Source organism: Camelus bactrianus, chromosome 9, assembly GCF_048773025.1.
Source record: "Camelus bactrianus isolate YW-2024 breed Bactrian camel chromosome 9, ASM4877302v1, whole genome shotgun sequence".
Taxonomy (NCBI): domain Eukaryota; kingdom Metazoa; phylum Chordata; class Mammalia; order Artiodactyla; family Camelidae; genus Camelus; species Camelus bactrianus.
Window position 1 is genome coordinate 60719517 of NC_133547.1, and position 26500 is coordinate 60746016.

At 38.1% G+C, this 26500-nt stretch overlaps 2 protein-coding genes, 1 non-coding gene and 1 pseudogene across 3 annotated transcripts in view; 1 reads left to right on the forward strand and 3 right to left on the reverse strand.

Moving 5' to 3' along the window:
* The window catches only part of CYB5B (cytochrome b5 type B), a 29338-nt gene extending 15246 nt beyond the window's left edge, over positions 1-14092 (reverse strand). The window contains exons 1-3 of the mRNA XM_010962550.2: positions 13832-14092; positions 474-602; positions 8-37 (exon numbers count right to left, since the gene is read on the reverse strand). Coding sequence (XP_010960852.1) covers positions 8-37; positions 474-602; positions 13832-13993 — 321 coding nt within the window. The 5' untranslated portion in view covers positions 13994-14092. The remainder of the gene's footprint in view (positions 1-7; positions 38-473; positions 603-13831) is intronic.
* On the forward strand, positions 988-4277 carry LOC123618927 (ER membrane protein complex subunit 3 pseudogene; annotated as a pseudogene).
* On the reverse strand, positions 3312-3418 carry LOC123618955 (U6 spliceosomal RNA). Its single transcript, XR_006727453.1, has one exon. It is a non-coding gene; the product is annotated as a U6 spliceosomal RNA (small nuclear RNA).
* Positions 14093-15746: 1654 nt separating the features above from the next.
* Positions 15747-26500, reverse strand: part of NIP7 (nucleolar pre-rRNA processing protein NIP7) — a 64125-nt gene continuing 53371 nt past the window's right edge. The window contains exon 5 of the mRNA XM_010962549.3: positions 15747-15841. Within this exon, the coding sequence (XP_010960851.1) occupies positions 15827-15841 (15 nt within the window). The 3' untranslated portion in view covers positions 15747-15826. The remainder of the gene's footprint in view (positions 15842-26500) is intronic.

Here is a 26500-nt window from a genome sequence, read left to right on the forward strand (position 1 = left end):
GACTTACCTTGCTACCACTTTCAGGCTTAAGGTCATCCTGTTTAAAGAAGAAAACAAGTAACATTTTAACACACATTCAATGAACTCTTACTATGTGTTTATTTCTCACTTTGGGACATGACACTTCATTCCGGTAGTAGTAATTCCCCTGTAATAGCAATTTCCTGCAAACCTTTATCAAGAGCAACCAAAGCACTATTTTAGGTAGAGATGTCATTAACCACGTTACAAAAAAATCAATCCATCAAAAAGAAAAAAATCCAAAATCAATTCCCTTAGCTCTTCAAAGATACTACCAGTGTTGATTTACAAACAAGAAACTCTACCTTAGTACAGGAAGGCTAGATGATTTTGGAGAAAATTTAGCCTGCTGGCTGGGTTGAATGAATTTCCATTTTACTAATTCACTCCCTCGTCATGTTCTGGGGCTGCTGGGTACCTCCCTCTCTACAAGCACTCAGAGCTCAGCTTACCGGATGCACATCCCCAATATAGTACTGCTTGAGCATTTCTCTGGCATCAGAGGAGTGCCCTACATCTTCAAAGCTTTCAGTTGCATCTGCACCAGCTTGTTCCAGCAGAACCTCTTCTCCTCCAGGATGCTGCAAGGAAAAGATATTTACTGACCAGAGGGCTCTCTGAAAAGCAAACTAATGTAAGTTACTTTCTCCTCTCCCCAGTTCTTTTCCCATTTCTCCCTTTAATGGGAGTAATGAGATGAATCAACACTGTATGTACCCCTTGAAAGGATGCAATGGGGAAAACACAACATAACTTCTGTGTCTTCTGGCCAAAGATGCATAATATAGGTTTCATTGTGAGGATACCTAGGAAATCACAAATTGAGAGGGGTTCTACAAAATGACCAGCCTGTGATCTTCAAAAATATCAAAGTCATAAAAGTCAAGGAGACTAAGAATGGCCTCAGATTGAAAGAAGCTAGAATTTTAGACATGTGCTCCAGGCTTGATTCCTTTTGCCAACATTATGGAGACAGCCACAGAAACCCGAAGGGAGATGCTGGACAAAAGGTATACAGAATTCTTTATTCTACTCCTGCAACTTCTCTGTAAGTATGAAATGGTTCCCAACTTATAAGTTAAAAAAATAAGTAAGAAGTACTAAAATAACTGCCCCTAGACCTAGGAAGTAGATTCTATCTAAATAACACATAGGTATGACCCTGGACAAGTTACTAAGAAATTGAGATGTCTTCATTTCCTTATTTGTAAAATGGAGACAATATGAATACCTATCTTAACTACTTTTATGAATATTAGATGAGACAAGAATAGGAAATACTTTGTACTTGAGAAGAGAAAGGTATAGTTTGTTCACTACTCAGCTGTAAAAAAGAATGAAGCAATGTCATTTGCAGCAACATGCATGGACCTAGAGATTATCATACTAAGTGAAGTAAGAGAAAGACAAATATCACATGCTATCACTTTTATGTGGAATCTAGAAAAATGATACTAAAGAACTTATTTACAAAACAGAGACAGACTCAAAGACATAGAAAACAAACTTATGGTTACCAGGGGAGGAAGGAGGGGGGAGGGATAAATTGGGAGTTTGGGATTGGCTGATACAAACTACCATGTACAGAACAGACAAACAAGGTTACTGTATGGTACAGAGAACTATATTCAATGGCTTGCAGTAACCTGTAATGAAAAAGAATATGTATTTATATATAACTGAATCACTATGCTGTACAGCAGAAATTAATACAACATTGTAAATCAAAAAATTAAAATTGAAAGAGAAAAAAAGAAGAGAAAGGTATAGTCTGTATAATGTGCTATCATCTATGATTTTAAAAAGCAGATACATACATGCATACACATGCATAAAATCTCTCTGGAAACACTGAAGAGAACCTGGTGGCTGGGAGATGGATGCAAGAGGATTTTCACCATATAACCTTCCAAAATTGTTTTACCAAGTACAGTAGTACCTACTCAGAAAATAAATAATTTTTTAAAAATTACATTTAGCACAGTCCCTGACTTAAAACACTCAACATTTACTTACAATTAGCAAATTTAGAATTTACACTATTTGACATACCTAAATTTATATTTTTGAAATGTCAAGTAATGCTTTTAAGTACTTTCTATAACAACCTTTTAAGCTGGAATATTACAATCATCCTATTTTAAAAATGAATTCAATTGAAGCACAAAAACTCTAAGTGTAATCTCCCAATCAGTCACGGGCCTCTAAGCTCTCTGAAGGTAAGAAATTTTGTATTTTTATCTTCTAAGAGGTCTCTATCCAATGATGGGTCTCCCATTCCAGCACTAAATATGCTGTTCTGAAGCAAGAGTAAGATAGCCACCATTCATCATCTGTTGTTACAACGGAAACTTCTCAGCCCTGGTAAGCTTTGGAATTTTGTCCCAATATTTTCCCCACTATATGAAAAAAAAAAAAAAAGAATCAACTGTAGTTCTGTAACAGAAATAAGCACTATTAGTTAACATTTTGGTGTAAAAAAGTATTTTTTCTGTACATTCATTCACTTAAGTTATTATGCTACAATTTTTATTGAGTACTTACTATTTAATGTACTCGGCAGTGATAAAAAGTTTTGTGTTTTCATAAAAATAAATTCATACGGTATATATTGTTTTATAGCCTGTTTTTTTTTTCATGGAGGCAAGGAGGGTCAGAGTGGTCAAGTAAAAAAAACCCCTAGGTTTAGGAATTCTCACGCCAAAATGTGGTCTTAATACAGATGGTTTAGAGTAAGCACAAGTATTTTAGGGAACCCTTGGTTACTGTTCTCGAACTCTTTCATTTTTTATTTTATTGGGATCCTTTCTCTTTCCTTCTTGGTGAGTCTAGCCAGAGATTTGTCGATTTTGTTTACTCTTTGAAAAAAACAGTTCTTGGTTTTATTTGTTCTTCTTTTTCTAATTCTTTTAGGTGGTAGGTTAGGTGGTTTATTTGAGATTTTTCTTGGTTTTTTTTTTTTGAGGAAGGTATCACTATGAACTTTCCTCCCATTTGCACTTTTGCATCCCATAGATTTTGCGTGGCTGTGTTTTCAATGTCATTTGTCTCAAGGTATTTTTTCATTTCCTCTTTGATTCTATCACTGACCCACTAGATTTTCAGTAGCACGCTGTTTAGTCTCCATGCAATTGTTTTTTCTCATTTCTCTTTCTGTGGTTTCTTTCCAGTTTGATGCTGTTGTGGTCAGAAAAGATGCTGAAATAATTTCTATCCTCCTAAATTTGTTGCGGCTTCCTGTGTGTCCAAGTATGTAATCTATCCTAGAGAATATTCCAAGTGCATTTGAAAAAAGTATGGAACACTTCACAAATTTGTGTGTCATTTTTGTGCAGCAGCCACGTTAATCTTCTCTGTATCGTTCCAATTTTAGTATATGTGCTGCTGAAGGAAGCACTGTTCTAGAGCTCTATAAACTTCAGATATTATTTAGAACCAAACGGCACTCCAGCCAGAGGCAATGCATGAATGATTGAAGTTGCCGCAGAGCCCAGGACAGCCCTGAACCAGGACAATGCCGATTGTGGGGCAGGAGAAGCCCCTGAGGAGAATCCCAGCACCCCAGGGAGGAGAAGCCCTGTGACCCTGGCCAGCCTGGCTCTCAGTAAGACTACGGAAGCTGCTGCTGGATTCCAACACGAGCCTCTGGCTGGTCTAGCCCATCTTTATCATCACCTTCTTTGCAGGCAAGATCTACCAACAGGTGTCCATCATACTGCAGAGTGACAAGAATCTCACCCAGGAGCAAATATCTGAATTAGTTAAGTCCTAATTCAAAGCATAGTCCTCAAGGAAAATGGAAATTATATTCCCAAACAGTCCTTGACATGAAACTATTACTTCAACAACCCAGAGGACGGATTTTTCAAAAAAAATAAAGGGAAAACAGTACCACCTTCTGACTGATCCCACTATGCTTACAGACACAATGAAAGCGAATGTCACAAAGTCCTCCCTATGATTCTTATTGGTAGATGGATCAACATGACTTTCTCAGGCTTTGTTACAAAGTCCTATTTCTAATGAATCTATTTTAAGCCTATGCTACAGCAAGGAATTGAACTACTCACAATAGCTGCATCTTGGTGAGTTCTACATCCTAGTACTTCTGCTATGTATTTGGGTTTCAGAGCATTTACTCTCTGGTTCTGGGCCAAGGTAATGCAAATGACCAATCAGGAATGATGTAGGCACAGATGACTGGACTAGCCATGGCCATGCCTACAGGTATCAACAAAGCTTTCAAGACAAAGTGAAAAATTTTTGAGCTAATGGATCACCAGTGGACACTAGTTGATGTCAAAGAGGAGTTCATGGCCAAACACCTCCACTTTGAAGGCATGTTCAAAAATGAATTACAGACCTCTATTTTTGAAGGCCAACCAGCCATTTAGCTCTGTTATGAACTCTTGAATAGTCCTTAATCCTGTATCTTTCATGTGCACTAGAGACTCACAGAATAAAAAGGATAATGTATGACCTGGTGGGCATGCAACAAGGATCATTCTTATCTAAGCCAGGTTCACTTTTATGTTTGAAACTAGAAGAAATGAGGTCTGTGTGCTGGGTGACTTATAAGGAAAGAGCTATTTTTAAAATGTTTTAAAATTTCCTTCTGGTGACTGTAGAAATGAAAGGCAGATAAAGGGGAAAACTCAAGCTAGTGATAAAATATAAAAACTTAGCAAAAATTCAATCTTTGGAAGAAACACTGCCAATAATAACTAATTATCATGTGCAATCAGCCTGACTTCTAGACCACAGTAAACTCCTGTTTTCTTGGGATCCAAATACCCTGTATTTTTATATTTAATTTATGTGCTAGTATTTTTATAACTTCCTTTACAAAAGTAATAATTTTCATTACTGAAAATTTAGAAACTATGTATGAGCAAAACAAATCTCCCTGTACTGTGCATTTTGAGCCTACAGAATAACATAAAAAGCAAATGTGTCAAAACTTTCTTCAAAGAAATTCTTTTTCAGAGTGAATACTCAAGGCCAGAACAGACATAGCAAACCTTCTACATCTCTTAATACTGTCCAGGGAAAACTGATGTCCCTGAGACACCGCTGAATTCTCAAGTGCCTTCAGGATGATCAAAGATGAGTTAAATAATAGGAAATTCTTGATTTGGAGCTTAGAATATAAATATAGCAAATCCAATGAAAAAAGTCAACAGTTTTGTGCTGTATGTAAACATCCCTGCACTAAAGATCCAGTTATTCAGGATAAGTGAGTTTATATATTGTTCTAAGAAAGAAGAGAGGGCAATTCCTGGCAGATATATAGATAATGGTTGCCCAGGAATAATTCTGTCTGAATTAAGTGTCCCAGGGAAGTGGCAGGGCGCAATTTCCATATCAAAAGATAAATGTAATTTGCATGTTGAGTACTGTAATCAAGAACAAATGACTCTTGACTCAACAAATTAAACCATCCTGTTTTCTTCTTAAAATCAGTTTTAGGAAGTAAAACTGGGGAAGTCAAAATAAGATCTGTGAATTGCATCAATGTCAATATCCTGATTGTGATATTATACTACAGTTTTGCAAAAGTTTACCACTAGAGGGAAATGAATAAAAGGTACAAGTGATCTATTATTTCTTTTACAACTGGATGTGAATCTAGATACTGCAATAAAAATTTCAATTAAAAAAAAATCAAAGTCCATAAGTTTAAGCCCAAGAAATGTGTAGATATGTAAACTTACACACACACACAAATGATCACAGCATCATTATTCATTACGACCCTAACCTTGAAATAACCTAATGTTCAGAAGGAGAATATGAGTAAACTGAGGTATAATCATACAGTGAAATCCTAATCAGCAGTGAAAAAGATTGGGCCACTGCAATATGCACAAGGCGAAAGAATATAATACACTGAACCACAGATGTCAGACACAAAACAATATATACTTTGACATTCATTTGTAAAAAGTTAAAAAAATAGGCAAAACAAATCTACGGTGTTAAAGTCAATAGAGCAGGTACCTCTGGGAGTGAGGAAGGAAGCAGTGATTGGGAGAGGTACAAGAAGAAGGTCCAGGATACTATAATGTCCTAGATGGTGGTTATTCAAATGTGACCACTTACTAGAATGACATCATATGGCTGAATCTTAGGATTACATAAATAGGAGGAAAATAAGTTCCAAAATATCACACAAACTATCCTTGCATATACTATGTACAGTCAAATGATCTTCGACAAGAGTGCCAGGACCACTCAGTAGGGAAAGGACAGCCTCTTCAACAAACGGTACCAGGAAAATTGAATATCCACATGCAAAAGAATGAAGATGGACATTTACCTTACATCATATAAAAATTAACTCATAATGAATTAAACACAAGACCTGAAACTGTAAAACTCTCTGAAGAAAAATATAGGAGAAAAGCCTTTATGACATTGGATTTGGTGATACTTTCTTGGATATGATCCCAAAAGCAAAAATTGACAAATAGGATCATATCAAACTGAAAAACTTTTATGCATCAAAGGACAAAATCAACAGAGTGAAAAGACAACCTATAAAACAAGAGAAAAGATATGTAAATCATAAGGGATTAATATTCAGAATATATAAAGAACTCCTAAAATTCAATGACAAAACACAATAAATAACCTGAATATAAAATGAGCTAAGGAGCTGAACACACATTTCTCTGAAGATGATACACAAATGGCCAAGAAGCATATGAAAAGATGCTCAACATCAGTAGTCACTGGAGAAATGTAAATCAAAACCATGAGATACCACCTCACAACATTAGGATGTCTATCATCAAAAAACTCAGAAAATAACAAGTGTTGATGAGGATCTGAAGCTTTAAGAACCCTGTGCACTCTTGGTGGGAATGTAAAATGGTGCAACCATCAGCACCATTCATCTTCAGAACTCTTTTCATCTTGTAAAACTAAAACTGCTCGTTAAAAGCCTTTTTTAATTTAGTATCTCTTTCATCTAATATTAACATCTCTTTCATATAATATTGGCCACCTCTACTCTCATTTTGTTACTATTTGCATGGAATGTTTCCATCCTTTCACTTTCAATCTGTTAAGTGTCTTTGAATCTAATCTGAGTCTCCTGTAGACAGCATATAGTTAGATTACGTATTTTTATCCTTCTGCCAATCTGTCTTTTGATTGAATAGTTTAATCCATTTACATTTAAAGTAACTACCGATAACGAAGGACTTACTCCATCAAAATTTAAAACTTTCATACATCAAAGGACATTATCAAGAAAGTGAAAAGACAACCTACAGTATGGGAGAAAATATTTCCAAGTCATATATCTAATCAGAATACAGAATATATAAAGAAATCTAACTTAACAACAAAAAGACAAACAATTTTATTTAAAAATGGGGAAAAAACCCGAATAGATGTTTCTCCAAAGAAGATACACAGAGGACCAATAAGCACATGAAAAGATGTTTAGCATCATTAGTCATTAGGGAGATGCAAATTGAACCACAAGATACCACTTTATACCTACTAGGATGGCTAAATCAAAAAGAAGAAAAATAGTAAGTGTTGCATGAAGAAATCAGAACCCTCATTCATTGCTGGTGGGAATGTAAAAAGGTACTGCTGCTATGGAAAACAGTTGGAGGTTCTTCAAAAAGCTAATTATAATTACCACATGACCCAGCAATTCCACTCCTAGGTATATATCCAAATGAACTGAAAACAAGGACTCAAACAGGTATTTGTGTACCAATGTTCACTGCAGCACTGTTCACAATAGCTAAAAGCTGGAAACAACCCAGGTGCCCATTGATGAACAGACAAAACAAAATGTGGTATACATATATCATGGACTATTATTCAGCCTTAAAAGGAGTGAAATCCTGATACATGCTACAACATGGATGATCCCCGAAGACATTATTCTAAGTGAAATAAGTCATATACAAAAGGACAAATATTGTATGATTTCATCTATATGTGGCCTCTAGAACAGTCAAATTCATAGAGACACAAAGTAGAACAGATTACCAGAGGATGGGAGGAGGAGGGCACTGGGGAGTTACTGTTTAATGGGTAGTTTCAGTTTTCAAAGATGAAAAAGGTGTAGAGAAGGATGGTGGTGATGGACACATAACCATGTGAATATACTTAATGTCAGTGAACTGTACACTTAAAAATGGTTAAAACAGTAAATTTTATGTTATGTATATTTTACCACAGTAAACAAAAAAAAATTGTTTTAACAAAACATTATGCTAAGTGAAATAAGCCAGATACAAAAGGACAAATAGTGTATGATTCCACTTACCTGAGGTACCTAGAAGAGGCAAATTCATAGAGACCCAAGTAGAGGTTATCAGGGGCTTGGGAAGAGTGATGAGGGGGTAGTTATTGCCTAATAGTTACAGAGTTTCTGTTTGGGGTGATGAAAAACTTTTGGAAACAGACAGCAATGTTGGTTGCACAACACTGTAAATGCAATTAATGCCACTGAATTGTAGATTAAACAGTTAAAATGGCAAATTTTACATTATATACATTTTTTATAACACACATACAAAAAGCTAGGTTTATAAACCTGTAATTAATGCATATCAAAAATTTACTTTTGTTTGAATCACAGCAAAACAAAACAAATAAGACCAAAGGAGTCTGGACATTATTCTCAGTCATCTAGATTGGTAACCAATGCTATTCAAATCTACTGGACAATCATAAATTTCTTCCTATTTTCATTAAGTAAACCTAATAAGGCAGTACATATTTCCCCCCCTTTTTTTTCTAAGATCTGCTTTGCTTTTATATCTCATATGAATTTGCAAAAAAGATTTTTTTGAACTGGATAGCCTTTGTGATTTAAGCCTAACAGATCTTGTCTCAGCTTTTATTACATAAGGAATTATATACCACTACAAATATTTCAAATAAACTATACAGCAACCAGGATCATAAACTTGCAACAGGGGAAAAAGTGACTGTGATCGATTCATTTTATCTCAGTCCAGCAATAATCAAGTGAAATGCTTTACAGAAACAAAGGAAACTTCGTAATGTCCTCTTGTGAAGGGTTTTAGTAAGTTCAACTGTCCACAGAATATGTGGTAGGAAGCAGGGGTAGCCTTTTGGCTTTTCCTTAAATTCACTCACTAAGTATTATTGAAAGGAGGGCAGAAAATTTATATTTTAATATAGAAAAGAAAGAAGACAAAGTACCAATAGAAAATAATACTTCCAGGTTACAAATTCTCTGGGGAGGATAGGGGACAGATGGGCAGAGAAGAAGAGCATGTGAAGAATAACAAATAGTTACAGAATAAAAATCTGGTTGGGAAAAAATTACGCAAATTCTCTGTGAATGGAAATTCCATGCTGATGTAATAAAAATGTAACAATAGGGATATGCTAAAGACCACCTGACTTGGAAAGTGACATCTAGAAACACGAAGATTGCGGAAGCTGCAAAATTAGGCTGGGCTGGCCAGACAGATTAGCAGAATACCTCATCAAATTAAGATATGGAGGTTAAAATTTTGGAGAAGGCAAAAAACTACTTCCTAAAAAACAGTCTGACAGCGCAGAGAAAGATAACAGATCTGGGTGGTGAACAGGAGGAAATGGTGCAGGTCCATAGGTATTTGTATTTGTATTAAAAAGAATCTAGAGTGTCACCTAGAAGAGGCTAACTCGATGGTTGCCAGAAAGGGTGTAACCTTGGCAGTCGCCACTGCCCAGGGTCTGAATTTCAGGTCTGTAGATCCAAATATAACTTATCCCCACCAGATCAGACACCTTTATCCCACCAGATTAGGCCCCACTGCTCTAAATTCTCACAATTCCTTAGGCACCTTCACGGTATTTATCACAATTGCAATTATTTATTAAATGCCTTTCTTCCCCCCTCTAGACTATAAGCTTCCTGAGAAGCTTATGACTGTCTTCTTTACAGTTGTATTCCTGAACATAGTGTGGAACCTAGAACACAGTGAGATCTAGGGGGCGCTCACTCTGCCCTCGTTCCCTCCCACCTGCCCTCCCTCCCTCTCTGGCCTGTATGCCGCACCCATGCCCACATGCAAAATAAATAAACCAAAGTCGATTTGTTGATCGCAGCAGCTTACATGGACAGTCCTGGAGGTTAAATTTTACCTCATCTAGCTTCTAGCCTTCCTGAGGACTAAGCACTTGGAGCTGCTCAAGAAAGAAAGCATTTTTTCTATAGATTTGTTAATTCCACAAGCTAGGTAACGATCAAATTGCACTTTCTTTTGAGCAGCCTCAAAATCCAGTAAGAGCTGGAGAAATTCCTGGAGAAATCAAGTAAGAATTCTTATTAGTCAAATTCTGAAGCTTTCAGGGAGTCTCCTAGGATGGCACCAAACATAGCTTGCGAACAACCCAAATGTCAATCAACAAGCGAATAGCTAAATTTTCATACAGTTACAATCAAATAAAAAGCAGGACCTAGTACCACTTGACACAGCACTTAAAAATGTCTGTTGAATGAATGTAATGCTATCCCATCTGTGAGGCAGATCCTAAAGTAGTGTTCCCACTTATACCAACAGTCACTAAAAAATACATAGAAAGATTTAAAATAGCAAAATGTATTATTTTAAGTTACTCTTTCCAGAAATGTTTAATTTATACATAAGACAATGGCTTCCAAATGTTTCTCACTTAAAAACACAGGAAGAAAATGAGACTATTAACTGAAACAAAGATTCACAACAACGTACTTTGTAAAACAAAGGTTCACAAAACCATACTTATTACCCTTGCGGAGACAGGCACTTTGATACTTCCTGGTCAATATTGTAAAATATTGTAACCATTTTCATGTGTTTTTTTCTAAACTACTAAATATTAGAAAGACAATGATGTGCAGTATTGGAAAGTTTTGGTTTTTCATTTATGATTTCAATAAATTAAAGTGATATATAAATAAAATAAATTACCTCTGACTCAGAAATGCAAAATCAATCTGTTAGGTGAAAGAGAGTTCAATTATATTACCAATTCTAAATTATCACATTCAAACTCCAGAATAACACTTTAACCATATTTGTTAATCAAAAAAAGAAAGAAAAAAAGCAGCAACCTATAGATGCAGAATATTCAGATTAGGAGCCCCTTTCTAGGAGGAGCTGAGAGAGAGTTCAGATTGGAAAGAGAAGGGTGAAAACCGATGTGTCTTCCCTCTCATCTAATTAACTGCAGCACTATTCTTCAGACCTGCAGGCCAAAACCCTTGGTCACTGGACTCTTTTTCTCTCACTCTTCAAATCCAATGCATCCTGAAGTCCTATTGGCTCTACCATCACAGCACATCCAAAATTTGACACTTCTCACTACACCCACTGCCACACTAGTCCAAGCCAACATCTTTTGCCCAAATTACCGTAAGAGCCTCCTAACTGGGCTTTTCAGTTCTGCCCCTGCCCTCCTTCAGTCTCTTCTCAACAGTGCAGAGTGATACTATTAAACCGTTAAATCACATCTTACTGCTCCTCTGCTCTAGTGTGCTTTCCCAACTCAGAATGAAAGTTCAACTGGCAAAGCTGTACTTGACCTGCCCTCCCTTGGTCATGGTGACGTCATCTACTACTATCCAGCCACTGTAACCACCTTATACACCTCAAGGCCTTTGAACTTGTTCCCTCTGCCTGGAAGCCTCTTCTGGCAGATAGTCACATGGCTAGCTCCCTTAACTTCTGTCTGGCCTTTACTCATCTCCTTAAATAAGGCTATTTCTGGCTATCATAGCTAAAATTTCACCCCTTATCTTCATGCCCTCACCCCACACACGTCCACAATCCTCTTCTCTGCTTTGTTTCTTCTTAGCACTTACCACTACCTAACATAGCATATACTTTAGTTACTTACTCTGTTTATTGTCTCATTCCCATAGACTGTAATTCCATGAGTATAACTATCCAATCAACATGTAGAGCGGTATCTGGCACTTATCAGGCACTTGATAAATATGTGAATGAGTAAGTGAATGAATGAACAGACTTGGAATGAACAAGAAAACAGGTATGCCAGAATGGCTAACTGCAGGTAAAGATCTGCAGCTCAAGCTTCAGGGGCCACCTTGGCACACCTGTGATCTCTAGTTCCATCAGTATGTGGTAAACCAGGTCAGCAACCACTACTCAAGGTTAAATTAATGTCCACTCCAAGCATTGAGTGTTCCTTCCAAGTTCATTTTCTATTCTGAACCAGTCAAGAAACTAGAGGGAAATGAAACCACAAATGAAAAACATTATTGGCTACCCATTTGGAACTAAGATTTAATATGCTACAACGCACACTTGAAATTTATCATAGGCATACACCAAAGGACACAGCTAATGCTAGAATTTTCAAGTAATGCTGTGTACCTAAGAGAAATCAAGGGATTTACCTAAAGCACACCCTGCCACTAATCAACTGTATGACCAAAATCTCTGAACCTGTTTCTTATACTCCTGTTTGAATAAGGATCACTACTATCCAACTCACTCTCAAGTAATTATTTTGAAGCTGAAGTAACAGGAAAGCACTTTTAAAACATTAAAAAAAAAAAAAAAAACCATACACCCTACAAATGCAAGAACTTACTAAATTCTAAGACGTTAACTTATTGGCCACTAGAAATATTTATTAAAAAACAATGTCCTTTGGAGGAAACGTTACTTTTTAAAAGTTTTTATAGATTTATGAATCAGTATATAGAGCTTTCTCCCCTAGGCCCCAAATTAATACTATATATATATACACACATATATATGTGTGTATATATATATATATATATTTTAACTAGTGTATTTGCTTCAAAGAAAGAATAGAAATGAACTCTTTTCTCAGTTATAATAGGATTATATCATGCAAGAACTTCCAAGGAATTAACCACAGATTATTAAGCGATTATTCAAAATAAAATGATACACACAAAATATAAACATTTAAATATAAACATTTATATTTATATTTAAAATATCCCAATGTCTCACGGATTGGAAGTGACAGGAATGACTGCAAAGGAGCAAGAAGGAACTTTTTAGTGTGCTGGAAATGCTCTTTCTTAATTGGAGTTGTGATTACTTGACTGAATACATCTCTCAACTCGTCAAATTGTACATTTTAAATGGGCACAGTTTACTGTACATAAATTACACTTCAGTAGAGTTAAACAAATTAAAAGTCTGTTTCCTTAAAAAACATATACACAGACAAACTCAGCTGTACCAGGGTCTCAAGAACTTGTAAAATCTAATACAACAGGCTTGATTTACAGAAGAGGGTAACAGGATCTGAGTCAACAGCCCGCAAAAAATGAACTCACGACCCCTGAACTCAATGTTAACTCAAAATAGAAAAAATAAAAGAAGTATAATGGGGGCGGGGTGGAGGGAGAGGAATCGCACCTTCACAAGAAAATGGAAACCAAAAATGACATTACTTCAGAAGGCACAGGTGAAAGAGCAGAGATTTCCTTCAGACCTAGGTTCGAACGGCTCTAGGCCGTTAAATGAGAGGCTGTGAGGCTCAGTTTCCCCTTCTGTAAAATGGGCATAACGATAACTCAAGAGTTTAGCCTAGCACACATTAAGTGCTCCATGTGTGACAGGGATAGCATAATATTACTGAAGGCACCAGAATCCAGTGCCGGCTGAAAATGCATGAATACTTAAGGCCCCCAGTCTCCGTCTCGGAGGGTCGTGGTCCCCTTCGTATGCTTTATCGCCCTAAGCCAGGCCTCATTTCCCTCCTACACACACCCCTGGCAGCGTTCCGGGCCGACCACCCTTCACCGCTGCAGCTCCGAGGGGCCGCCCACCTCGTTAAGGAAGCGGGTGACATCGTAGACTCGCCCGTGGATCACCAGCCATATCTCCTTCGAGGAGTTGCGCTCCGCCACCTCCTCCAATCGGTAATAGGTGACGGAGGTCTCGACCCCTTGCCCTTTCCCGTCGCTGCCGCTTGCTTCCACAGTCGCCATTGGGCCTCAGCTACCTTTCCTCGACCGCTATCCGGCTTCTGCTGCCAGCTTCCCTGAGGTAGACCTCGCGCTCAGCCCTCCCGGGCTTCCGTAACCAGGAGATTCCGGGCAACAGCCAATCACACATACGAATAGTTCCTGCTTCGTTTTCTTTTCACCAATGAAACGAGGGATTGTTTCAAATCCCTCCCACTCCTCGTCAGGTCCTAGAGACGTAGGTCTGGTTCGAGGTCCAACTCACCAATCGGGATCGCCCAGCCCCTCCAATCTCACCAATCAGATACTGTGATTTTGGAAAGGCGCCTAATAGAGACGCGTTGATACACCTGTTATACAAAGAGGTTTCTTCACTCGGCTTACGGGCCTGCGGAATTTTGGAAGAGAGTCTCCGTATTTCCCATTTCCCTTCCCTTCGCTGTGGACCCCTCCTGAGTCGTGTGGAGCTCATCTTCCCTCACCTCCTGCGCGGCCTCTACTCCAGCCCTGGATTTACATTTTTTACTTTGCAGCCTCCAGGCTGTGACCTGGGGAAGCCTGTCTCTAAGGCTGTTTTCTCACCTGCAAGATGGACATGATCTCTACCTTATAGAGAAATTAAATGAGAGTGTACACATACATGCGCAGAGGGCGTGGTACATAGTAATCGAAACATAAATGACAGGCAGTGTTAGAAAAGGTGGAATGACTGGCCTGAGGCCTTGAGACAGCGGTTGGGGACACAATATGGAGTATCATCCCAAGTTTGTGCCATTCTTAAGAATCTGGTGTTGTTATATGTCAATTATATCTTAACAAGGCTGGCGGGGGTGGCGATCTGATTTTTAACCGAATTCTTTAGAGATCAGGCCAATTTACACTGTTTTCGTTTCTGTGTGTTCTAAATAGAATTCGCCTGAACTGTATGTTGGGCCAACTGATGTCCTTAAAAGCCCAAGGACCCCCATTTCTGGGCTCTCAGATGTATGGCTGTGATTCCTCAACAGATTAAGTACGTTCTTTACTGGGCGTTTCGCCTAACAAACTAACAGCCCTAGGTAATGCTCAGGCTGGCTTGTTTCAGCCCACCTTATCAGAGTCAAACCCCAACACCCTTCAGGGACTCTAAACCTCTTACCTCACCTACAGCCAATTAGAGATTTGTGCACAAGCCGATCAGGTATCTTGTGACCCTACCTTATAAAACACCCCCAACTGGCCCTCAGTGCTCATGCAGGCACCCCTTGCCTGTGTGGCCTGCTGTTGCCTATGACAGTGTAACTATTAAATTTTTTCCTTGTTCTTAGCTTTGGTGCTCACACACCTCTTGTCTGTGTGGCCCGCTGTTGTGTATGACAGTGTACCCTAATAAACTCCTTTCTATTCTTTTAATTAACCTATGGTAAATTCTTTTACCAACCCACATGTCACCGACGCCCCACTGTGTCCCACAACACTGTCTCTGGCTAGAGGTCCAAGCATTTTGGAATTACAAGTTTGGTTAATGTGCAGTGTTGTTAGCTACTCATTTTTAACTGCCTTTACAACTGACAAATTGATAATGGTGAAATGTCATTTTAATCTTGTCACTTTCCCAGACTCTCCATAATCCATCCCCAACCTCTTCCACCATTTCCACCATTCTCTTTTATAAGCCTTGTGCACCGGCCACTGACTCCCAAACCTACTGGTATAAACCCACATCTGTGGTCATATCAGGTCCATTGACTTAAGATACCCTCTTCCTTGCAATGCCTACTCACCATTCAAGCTCCTCCAATTCCTTCTTTTGCAGAAACTCCTGCTACCATTCTGAGCTTCAGCGATTCCATCTCTATGTAGTACCTAAGCATGTTACTATTTCAGTAATTTCTGAAAGAAAAAAAAAATATTTACACATATGTATACATTTAAGTGCCAGAAATAAAGATATGTAGCAAATGCAAAGGGACACAGCTCTGAACACATATTTGGTAAATGATTTATTCACACTTAACCCCAGTGTGCATGAGTCAACTGAGAAGGCTATGTTAAGAAGGCAGATTCCCTTCTGTCCAGATATGGAGTCTCTTCTTCACCTTCAACCTTGGCTTGCCTTGTTACTTACTTTGGCCAATAGATTGTGGCAGAAGTGGTGCTGTAAGAGTTACAATGACTAGACTTCAAGAGGCCTTGAAGTTTCCATCTTCACCATCTTAGAACACTACCTCCAGATCATGATGCTGTGAAGAAGCCTGGGATTAAAGATCAGCCATTTAAGCTGTCTCAACTGAGCCCACCCCTTAATCAACTTGTCAGCTGAGTGCACATGCATGCGTGAGTCCAGGCTGTATCAGCAAAACTGCCAAGTCAACGCAAAGAATCATGAGAAATACTAAAGCATTGTTTTAAGACACTAAAAATAAAAAGAAGCAGATTCCCAGCCCCACTTTCAGAGATTCAGGTCCAGTGGGTCTGGATATAGAATCAGAAATTAACATTTTAGCACGTACTTTGAATGACTCTGATGCAAGTGATCTGTGGATAACTGCGGGAAATACTGAACTTTTCTGAGGCTTTTTTAAATACAATTTTTAAAGGTTACACTCCATTTACAGTTACTACAAAATATCAGCCATATCCTCTATGTTGTACGATACATCCTTGAAGCCTGTGTTACACCCAATAGTTTTTACCTCCCACTTCCCCACCCCTATCTTGCCCTTCCCCTCTACTCCCCACTGGTAACTACTAGTTTGTTTTCTATATCTGTGAGTCTGATTTGAAGCATAGTTGATACGTCTTTCTCTCTCAAGCAGTGAATTGGTAAAAATCATATAGCATTTCCTCTTCTACTTCCACCTCTAGGAAATTGTGTTTTTAAAGACCCTAAGAGGATAGCATGGAAGAAACTCTCAGCAAAGAGAGGTGTTAGAGAAAGATATCTGGAATACCACAAAAGCAAAAGGGGGCTTTCTGAGACTGGGAAGAGGAAAAGTGGCTTGGCATTCTTTCAATAGCAGGAACTCCACAAGCTTCCTCAAAGGAACCTAGGCAGGTGATAGGATTTCGGAGCCGAGGGCTACATGGTACACGGAGAACGATGGGACCCTCGTGCCAGGGCTCCCGCTAGCAGACGTGTTGGAGTGTGTCAGTGCGGAGTCTCTCAGCTCTGCAACAGATCTTTTTGGAAGTGACCAATGTGCACTCAAAGCTAGAGGGCCCTTCCTGAATGTTTTGCATTATGTAAAAGCCCTGGGGAGGAGGAAAGGAACACCCTCATGACTGACTGAGACTTAGACTTATCAAGTGGAATTAGAATCAGATTAAAGTGGGTTTTAAAAATATTTAAATTTCTTTTTTAGAATTTCAAACAAGTTGAAAGAATAATACAATGAATTCCCATATACTTTTAACTTAGAGTCACCAATTGTTATTTTTCCATATTTGACTTCTTCCATATATATTTATTTTTATTGTCACTGTTAATAGTGTCAAACCAAAGTATTTCAGAATAAGTTGCAGACATCATGACCCTTTAACCCCAAATAATTCCATATCTTCTAAGAATAAGAGGATGCTCTTACATAACCACTGTATGATTTTCAAATTCAGGGAATTTAGCATTCATATAAAATTATTATCTAACATGCTGTCTATATTATTTTCAATTTATTACAATAACATTCTCTGTGGAGTATTGGTGTGTCTATGTGATCCAGGATCCAATCCAGGGTAATATATTACATTTAGTTATGTCTCCTTAGTTTCTGTTAATCGGGTACATCTCTTCAGCCTCTATTTTTCTTTCATGACACTGGCATTTTAAAAAAAAGAATGGCTTCAAATTGAATTTGATTCAAAAAAATACTGTGGCCTACATGTACTGATTATAAATTCATGTTCACAATTTATAGTACATGATAGTCAGAAAGTCTAGCTTGGAATCCCTGTCCCTGCTTCTCACAAACTTGGTAACCTTAACCAGCTTTCTCAATCTCTTTTTTTCCAAGTGGATATCCAGTTGTTTCGGCACGATTTGATGAAAATGGTTCCCTACTGAATTGTTTTATGTCTTTGTTGAAAATTGATTGACCATGTAAGTGTGGGTCTTTTTCTGAACTTTCTATTCTGTTTCAGTGATCTATTTGTCAATCTTTATGCCAATTCCACACTGTCTTGGTTACAATAGCTTTGTAGTAAGGCTTGAAGTCAGGTAATGTAAAGCCTTCAGTTTTGCTCTTAGTTTTCAAAATTGTTTCTGCTATTCTAGATCCTTTGGATTTCCACATAAATTTTAAAAATCAGCTTGTTGGACTAAGCGATCAAGGTGAATTTCTCACCAGTGAGAAATCATGCTGATACCATGTACTCCCTGGTATGTGGCATAAGGGCCCTTCACTGTGGCATTCTTCCCCCAAACCCACGATCCCAGTCTAAACATGAGAAAAACATTAGACAAGCCCAAATTGAGGAACATTCTACAAGTACCTGACCAGGATTAATCAAACCTGTCAAACTCATTTGAAAAACAAAAACATTGACACAACATTGCAAACTGACTATAACTAAAAAATAAATAAATAAATAGAAACAAAAACAAAACAAAAACATGGAAACAATAAGAAACTGTCACAGACCAATTTGACTAAGGAGAAACAACAACTAAATGCAAAGTGGCAACCTGGATTGGATCCTAGAACAAAAGAAAGGACATCTGGGGAAAATACAGTGAAATTCAGATTAAAGTAACAGTAACGTACCAGTGTTGATGTCTTAGTTTTGACAAATGTATTGTAGTAAATCTTAGATGCTAACATTATGGGAAGCAGGGTGAAGGGTATATAAGAACTCCGCACTACTTTGCAACTTCTCTGTAAATCTAAAATTATCCCAAAATAATAAGGTTACTTTTTAAAATCAGCCTGTTAATTTTTGTAAAAGAGCTTATAGATGAATTTAAAAGAATGAATACCTTAACAACCTTGAGTCTCACAATCCTTATAGTATACTGCTTCATTTATCTGAATCTTTTTTTAATTTGTGGTTTTCAGCATAGAGGTTTTCTACATCTTCTGTTTAAATTATTTCTATATAATTATGGGTTTTATGCTCTTATAAATGAAATTATTTCATTTTCCAATTGTTTGCTACTATAATAGAGAAATATAACTGATTTTTTGTACATGATTTAGCATCCTTTGACCTTGCTATTATTGGTGTTATTTCTAGGTGCTCTGAATGAGACCCAGCTCTTAAGAAAATTTATATTCTAAGAGGAAAATGGCATTTACCATATAAACATTTTAACATTAACATTTTACTTCCACTGTTTTCACCTATTAGAAAATCCTCTCCTCACTGCTGTCCAGCTGTGTGCTCTGAAATTTATCTCAGGTAACAGGCTAGCATGCAAGATGCTGCCCTAGGGGAGTTGTTATCTGCAAGCTCATTCTACTGCTTTTGTATGAATAGTGGAAATGGAACAGGAAACTTTCAAGGAAGATGCTGTGCATGCTCCTTGAGAGTACAGCAAGGAATAAGGATTCTGTCCTGTTTTTTGGTAGACATCAAACACAACTCCTGGGTTCTCACGCTTTTGATGGGGGAAGTTCCCCCTTCTTGTATCAAGAATAAAATACAATGAGGTAGCCCTCAAATCTGCTCTTGCTCTTTCCAAGGTATTATGTCCCCTAGCAACCTATTCTCATCCCCTGCCAGAGGGAAGACAAACTCTTAAAGCCATCACAGTCCAACACTCCTCTTCCCAGGGCCAGGCCTGGGCCACTCAGTGTCAGGGAGGCTCCAGGAAACTGGTGTGAAGAGCCCATATGTCCAACATGTGGCCTCAGGGAGGGCTGTTTGATTGCACGCCTCCTGGGGTTGTTCCAACACCCAGCTCAGCCAGGCTGCTCTGGCCTTTGGGCAGCCTTTTCTGGAGCCTCCCCCAATACCATCCTGTTGAGTTTTATGACTGGGGCACAATCCCCACTGGCCCAGCCCAGTTTCTAGAATCCAAAGAAATTATAGCTGTGCAAACAGCCATCCATAAGGATGCTTTCTACCCAGAATTTTGGTTTTCCTGGCTTCAGTACACCCACTTTTCTTCCTTTTAGTGTTTGTTTTTAACAGGTAATAAATACATTCACATGTTTCAAAAAGAAAATATATCTCTAAATATGTATATACACAAATATATACATATTTAGACACATAAATATATGAGTGTATATGTGTCCTTACACTGAAATATAATTCAGCAGTAAAAATAGGAAACATCATGCTAAGTGAAAGAAGCCAGTGACAACAGACCACATATAGTATGATTTCGTTTACACAAAAATTTCCAGAAAAGGCATGTCTATACAGACAGAAAGTAGATTTAGTAGTTGCCCAGGGCTGAGAGGGTTGGGAGAAATGGGGAGTGACCACTAAGGGGTATGAGGTTTCTTTTGGGAGGAGGGGATAGGTGGTGAAAATGTTCGAAAATTGGATTGCTATAATGGTTGCACAGCCCTGTGACTACACTAAAATGTACTGAATTAGATACTTTCAACAGGTGAAATGTATGGTATGTGAGTTATATCTTAATAAAGCTCTTGAAGAAAAATCAGTCAAAACTTAGAGTGTTAAATTCCAAATTAGTGGTTAGGGGAAGGGCATAAGGGGAAGATTAAAAAACATAAAAGGCTACCATACTTCCCAGATGTGGAGCCAATGAAAACAGGGATGTGAAAAGACCGTCACACTTCAAAGTTCTTTATCATGTGAGGGGTTCTTTTTGATAAAGATGATCTAGTACAGAGACTGGATGATGTCAGTGTGTTTACTACAATCTACTGAGCAAACAGCCACTTTGAAAAATTGTAATATTTCAATAAACACAAACTTTCCTTTAGGCTGGTTTTGCCCTCAGAATGCCCCAACTGGTCAGTGGCCTTTATCTAATCTGTCGAGGATTATCATACTTGATTATCATAATCTGCAAGGCACAGAAAGCTCCTTCGTGACCAGATTAATCTCTGATTTTAAAGAGATCTAAAGAGACTTTTAAAGGAATTGATCAAACTTCCATCTAGATCAGCTTTTTAAAGATATAATTTATATGCACTAATGTACTTTTTATAAACAATCATTCATTCATTTAAGTAGATGCTTTCTCAGGAGAGTGGCTGGAGGAGTGAACAATGGTTATGGATTAAGTGATAAATTAATAAAGTAAGATAAGGGGTAGTAGAGGGGACAAGTTTTAAATTTAATTTTTTTAAGTCTTCAATAAATTCACATGGCTCAAAACTGAAAAAAAAAAATTAAACATCTCAATAAAAAAATTCTCTAGCCCACCTTTGCTATCCACTTCCCATTCCCTTTCCTTCACCTCACCCAGAAAATCACTTAATTAATTTTTTTGTGTTAACTTCCTGAGTTTCTCTATGCAGATGCAAGTAAATATAAATATTTACACTTAGTTTTACTCACTTTTATATAAAAGGCAGCAAACAGCACAGTTCTGCATCTTGCTTTTTTTTACTTAATGACATCTTAGAAATGTTTAGGTAATAATACATAGTCTCCTCATTTATTTTTAAACAAATTTTTAGGGGGGCAGGTAATTAGATTAATTGATTGGTTGGTTGATTTTAATGGAGGTACTAGGGACTGAACCCAGGACCTCGTGCATGCTGAGCACGCATTCTACCACTGAGCTATGCCCTCCCCACCCCTACTGTCCTTATTTATTTTTTATAGTTGCATAGTTTTCCATAGTTCTATAGTTTGGTATGAATGGATCATCACTCAACTAGTCTCCTACTGATGGAGACTTGGGTTTCCAGTCTTTGGGAATTACAAATAATGTTATCATTAATAACTCTGAGGGGAGGGGGGATAGGTGGTGAAAATGTTCGAAAATTGGATTGCTATAATGGTTGCACAGCCCTGTGACTACACTAAAATGTACTGAATTAGATACTTTCAACAGGTGTACAAGAAGAAATAAGACTTTTAAGTCCAAAGCACATGCATTTGTAGTGTTCATTATATATATGTACAAGAAGAAATAAGACTTTTAAGTCCAAAGCACATGCATTTGTAGTGTTAGCAATTGCACCAATTTATATTTTCACCACCCACCACAGCCCTCCAAACTGCGCTCCCGAGCAATTGTACCAGTTCATACCCTCACTGGCAACGCACGTGAGTGCCAGTTTCCTCCCAGTCCCACAGAGTGTGTTGTCAGAGTTTTTGAATTATACCAATCAGACTTTTTTAAGAACTGTATCACCCTGTAGTTTTGACTTGCATTTCTTTTCTTAGGAGTGAGGTCAAACATGATTTTCTATACTTAAGAGTCAGAAAGGAATTTATCAACCTTCCATCTAGATTAGTATCTGAAAAATAATCCTAATGGCCAGGAATTTCTTTTGAATTGAGATGATTTGATTTGTATATGCCAAGCAGGAGTCTACCTCAGGGGATATTCTCTCTGCCTAACTTCACATTTAGATTTTATCATTCTAATCTCTGGTTAAATGTCAACCCCTGGGTGAGGCCCAGGTGAGCCACCACAACCTAAGTGGCTAACTGGTCTAACACATCATTCCACTTTCTTTCTCTCTACAGAGCTCATGGCTCCATGATATTTTTCTTTTCTTTTCTTTTCTTTTCTTTTCTTTTCTTTTCTTTTCTTTTCTTTGTTACTCTCAAAATCAACTTTATTGGCATTCTGGAAATAAAACAAAAGATTACGACAACCAGGTAATACTTAAGCAAGGAAAAACCAGTTGAATCTCAGTAAGAGTGCTTTGTGGCATTTTAACTCCCCCTGTCTCCAACCCCTGCTCTCCAATTTGACAGAAGCTTTGAAGACAACAGCCCATATTCCTACAAGTTCTTAGTCCTGGAGGTAGTAGAAGTGACCTCATTCTTTAAGTATTGTTCATTTTGACCAGTCTGGTGGCTCCCTGAAGGGCCAGCTCAGAAGGCTCGCCCTCATTTTGCCTGACTCAGAACTTTCCCAAGTCCAAGGCAGCTAATTGGGGGCATTTAATAGATTTAAAGGCAAATGCATTAGCCGCTGCCTCCCAAAACAAGGAACAACAGTTGGGCAAACAGTAGACCAAACGAAAGCAATAATGTTTAGGTGTAAAGTGTCTCTTTGAGGCCCTGCTTTTAATTCTCCTGAGCATCGGGAAGTGAAATTAAGGATCATATGGTAATTCTATTTTTAATTTTTTGAAGAACTGCTATGCTATTTTCCATAGCAGCTGTACCATTTACATTCCAATAGTGTATAAGGGGTCCAGTCTTTCCACATTCTCACCAACACTTATTATTTTTTATTTTTCATAGAAGTCATCCTAATTGAGGTGATGTGGTCTCTCACTATGGTTTTGATTTGCATTTGCCTAATGATGAGTGATGTTGAGCGTCGTTTCGTGTGGTTCTTGGCCATTTCTATCTCCTATTTGGAGAAATTTATCCATTTTTTTAATTGGACTGTTGGTTTTTGTTGTTGAGCTGTAGAAGTTCATTATATATTCTGGATGTTAGTCCTGTATCAGAAATGATTTACACATATTTACTCCCATCCTGTGGGTTGTATTCTGCTGACTGTGTCCTTGTATGCTCAGAAGTTTTTACTTTTGATGTAGTCTAATTTATCTATTTTTACTTTTGTTTCCTGTGCTTTTCATGTCATATCCAAGAAATTGTTGCTAAATCCATTATAATTCATGAAGTTTTTCTCTTATGTTTTCTTCTAAGAATTTTATAGCTTTAGCTCTTACATTTAGGTCTTTTGAGGATATTTTCATTTTTTAAAATGTAATGTAACATTCATTGTTTAAAGTGAAAAAGCAGGATGGAAACTGTTGAGTAGGAGAGATTTAACTTGCTGTGCAGCTAACCGGACAAGTAAAATGGACGAATAAAATATTTAACACAACTGGAGGGATTCCCATTTACTAGTAAAATATGCTTTTATGGAGATTGAAAGCTATTCCAAAAATGTCTGGCCATTTTTATTGCATTATAACCTATAATTAAATCTTAGTTACTGTTCTATCTTTTTTTTTTTAATTGAGGTAGAGTTGATTTACAATACTATATTAGTTTCAGGTGTACAACATAATGGTTCAAAATTGTTATAGATTATACCCCATTAAGTTATTATAGAATACTGGCTATATTCCCTGTGCTGTACAATATATTGTTGTAGCTTATTTATTTTATACATAGTGGCTTGTACTTCTTAATCCCCTACCCCTTCCTCCTTCCCTCTCTCCACTGGTAACCATTAGTTTGTTCTCTATATCCATGAGTCTGTTTCTGTTTTGTTGTATTCATTTGTTTTATTTTTTAGATTCCACTATGTGATATTTTCCTGATTCACATGTTGATTGATCTGTATGCACACTGTTTTATCCCCAATATCTGGCTTGGTGCTTGGCATACAACAGGTGCTTAATAACTATTGTTGAAGAGATAAATGCCCAGCTTCTGGAATGAAGGAAAAGGCGTAAAGTTTCTAAACAGTTTCTAAACAGAGATTTTTGAAATCAGAGTGTGGGAAAGGAATCTGGTATTGCCACTGGGTTGAGAATTCTTACATGCAGACCCAAACTCTGAAGCTTTATTCTTAAAGCATTTTAACTTCGTGCTAACTTTGAGCAGTGGACGTGAGACCCACCCCCGGTTAAGTTCAGGTTAGATTTGGGACACTGGGATATTTTCTTTCATCCATAATCACTGGATCAAGGCCTATAAATCAAATAGTTAAGATACAAAACACAAACAAGGTCGTAATTTGTTTCTTCCTGCCCTCTGTTTTTCTTGGCATGGAAAAACTCAAGCTTTTCCTGACTGGGGATGGGTAATGACACTGGGGGGTGATTCATTAAAAGTGGCCTGAGTAACTGGCCTTTTATTTCTTCTCATTCTTTCCCCTTATTGTCCCAACTCATGTAAGGAAACACATTGCATAAAATAATTCTCCTGCTGATAAAGAACTTTCCCTTGGCTCTTTGTTCACTTGCAGCTCCATGCTCCCAGAATCAAAATCTTGGAGCTGGGGAGGCCTCAGGGGCTATGGGCAAATACGAAGAGCGTTTCTGATAGAGAAGGAAGGTCAAGAAGCCTGGCTTTTGGAAGCCACCTTTGTTACTCCCTTTTCTCAACAGAGCTATCAGTTATGTTAGGAAATTGTTTCCTGTCCCCTGGGATCCTAGCCATATAAGCAGGAGTTGGGTGTGGCTCTGGGTAAGTCACAGTTCCCCATCTCCAAAATGGGTGTCATAACACCAGTACTTTCCTCTCAAATGAGTGCCATTAATATCAGTGATTCCGAACACCAGGAGAGAGAAAAGGAAGTGATAACAATAAAAAAAAAAACTCATTTAATAGTACACACAGATCATAACACTAAGAGAAAGAGCAGAATATACCATTTTCCTCTTTTTACACTATATGCTGCTATTTTATTTGAAATATTTTAATAATTTTTAAAGAAATAATATATTTTTAAAATATGTATAGAAAGAAGGCTGGACAAGAATAGACTAAGATGCTAACAACGGCTATCTCAGGGTTGAGGGTTTAAGTTGATTTTAGTTTCACTCTTTATACGCTTCTGTGTCTTTTTAGTTCCTTTCACAGGTTGTGTATTACTTTTGTACTAGAAAAGAAGTGATAGTGTGGCATTAATTTCCTGAAGTTGATCTGTGTGCCCCAATCTCCCCTACTCCTGGGGAAGTGGAACAATTTACCTTCAAAGAGGTGGGTGTAGAGGGTACAAGTGGGAAGAGGGGAGAGACAGATCTGACTAGGATCAGGGTCAGGGTGAGGCTGTGGAAAAATACCAGTGATGTCACACCCTCAGCAGGGTTCTGGTCAAGGCCACTCTTGAAGCACCCCTCCGTCGGCCTTTTCTTCCCCCTCCACGTGAAATAACCGCAGTTTCTCTCGCCTGCTGTTGTAAATCTAGCTTCCTTGCCTTTCGGTTATGTTTGTAGCTTCCCTCTGAGCCTGCTCCGAGCACTCTGCTATCTCTGTGGATTCCCAAAGAGACCAGCTTCCCCAGTAGGGGATCTAGCCGGGAAGAGGAGAGTGAGAGGATGAATCTGTGGGTCCCCAGTACGCTAAGTTGAGGGTTCCTGTTGACTTTTGAAAAGGGGCTCAATAAAGATCATGTCTTCTCGCTACTCCGGCTCTGAAGCAGTGGCGGGTCTGGGTAGTCAAGAGATGGATGATCTTCTGATGAGGTGTTAGACTGGAAAATGTGGCTGAATGTGTGTGCCCAATAGGCTTCCCTGAATCCCAATTAAACAGACTTGCCCACAGTCTTGGGCAACAGTAGACCAGAGTGCCCTCCCCCTGCGGACGGAGAGAACTTGTTGGGCTCTCTCCCCGGATATTGATCCTCAGAGACCAGGAAGAGGAAGACACTGGGACGCTCATTCCTAGTTTCTCCCAACGCTCTCCCTTCCCTGAGTGCAGAAGGTGGCAGGCATGAAGAGAAGCCTCGGGTGCCAATGTTAATTGATGACCCTCTAT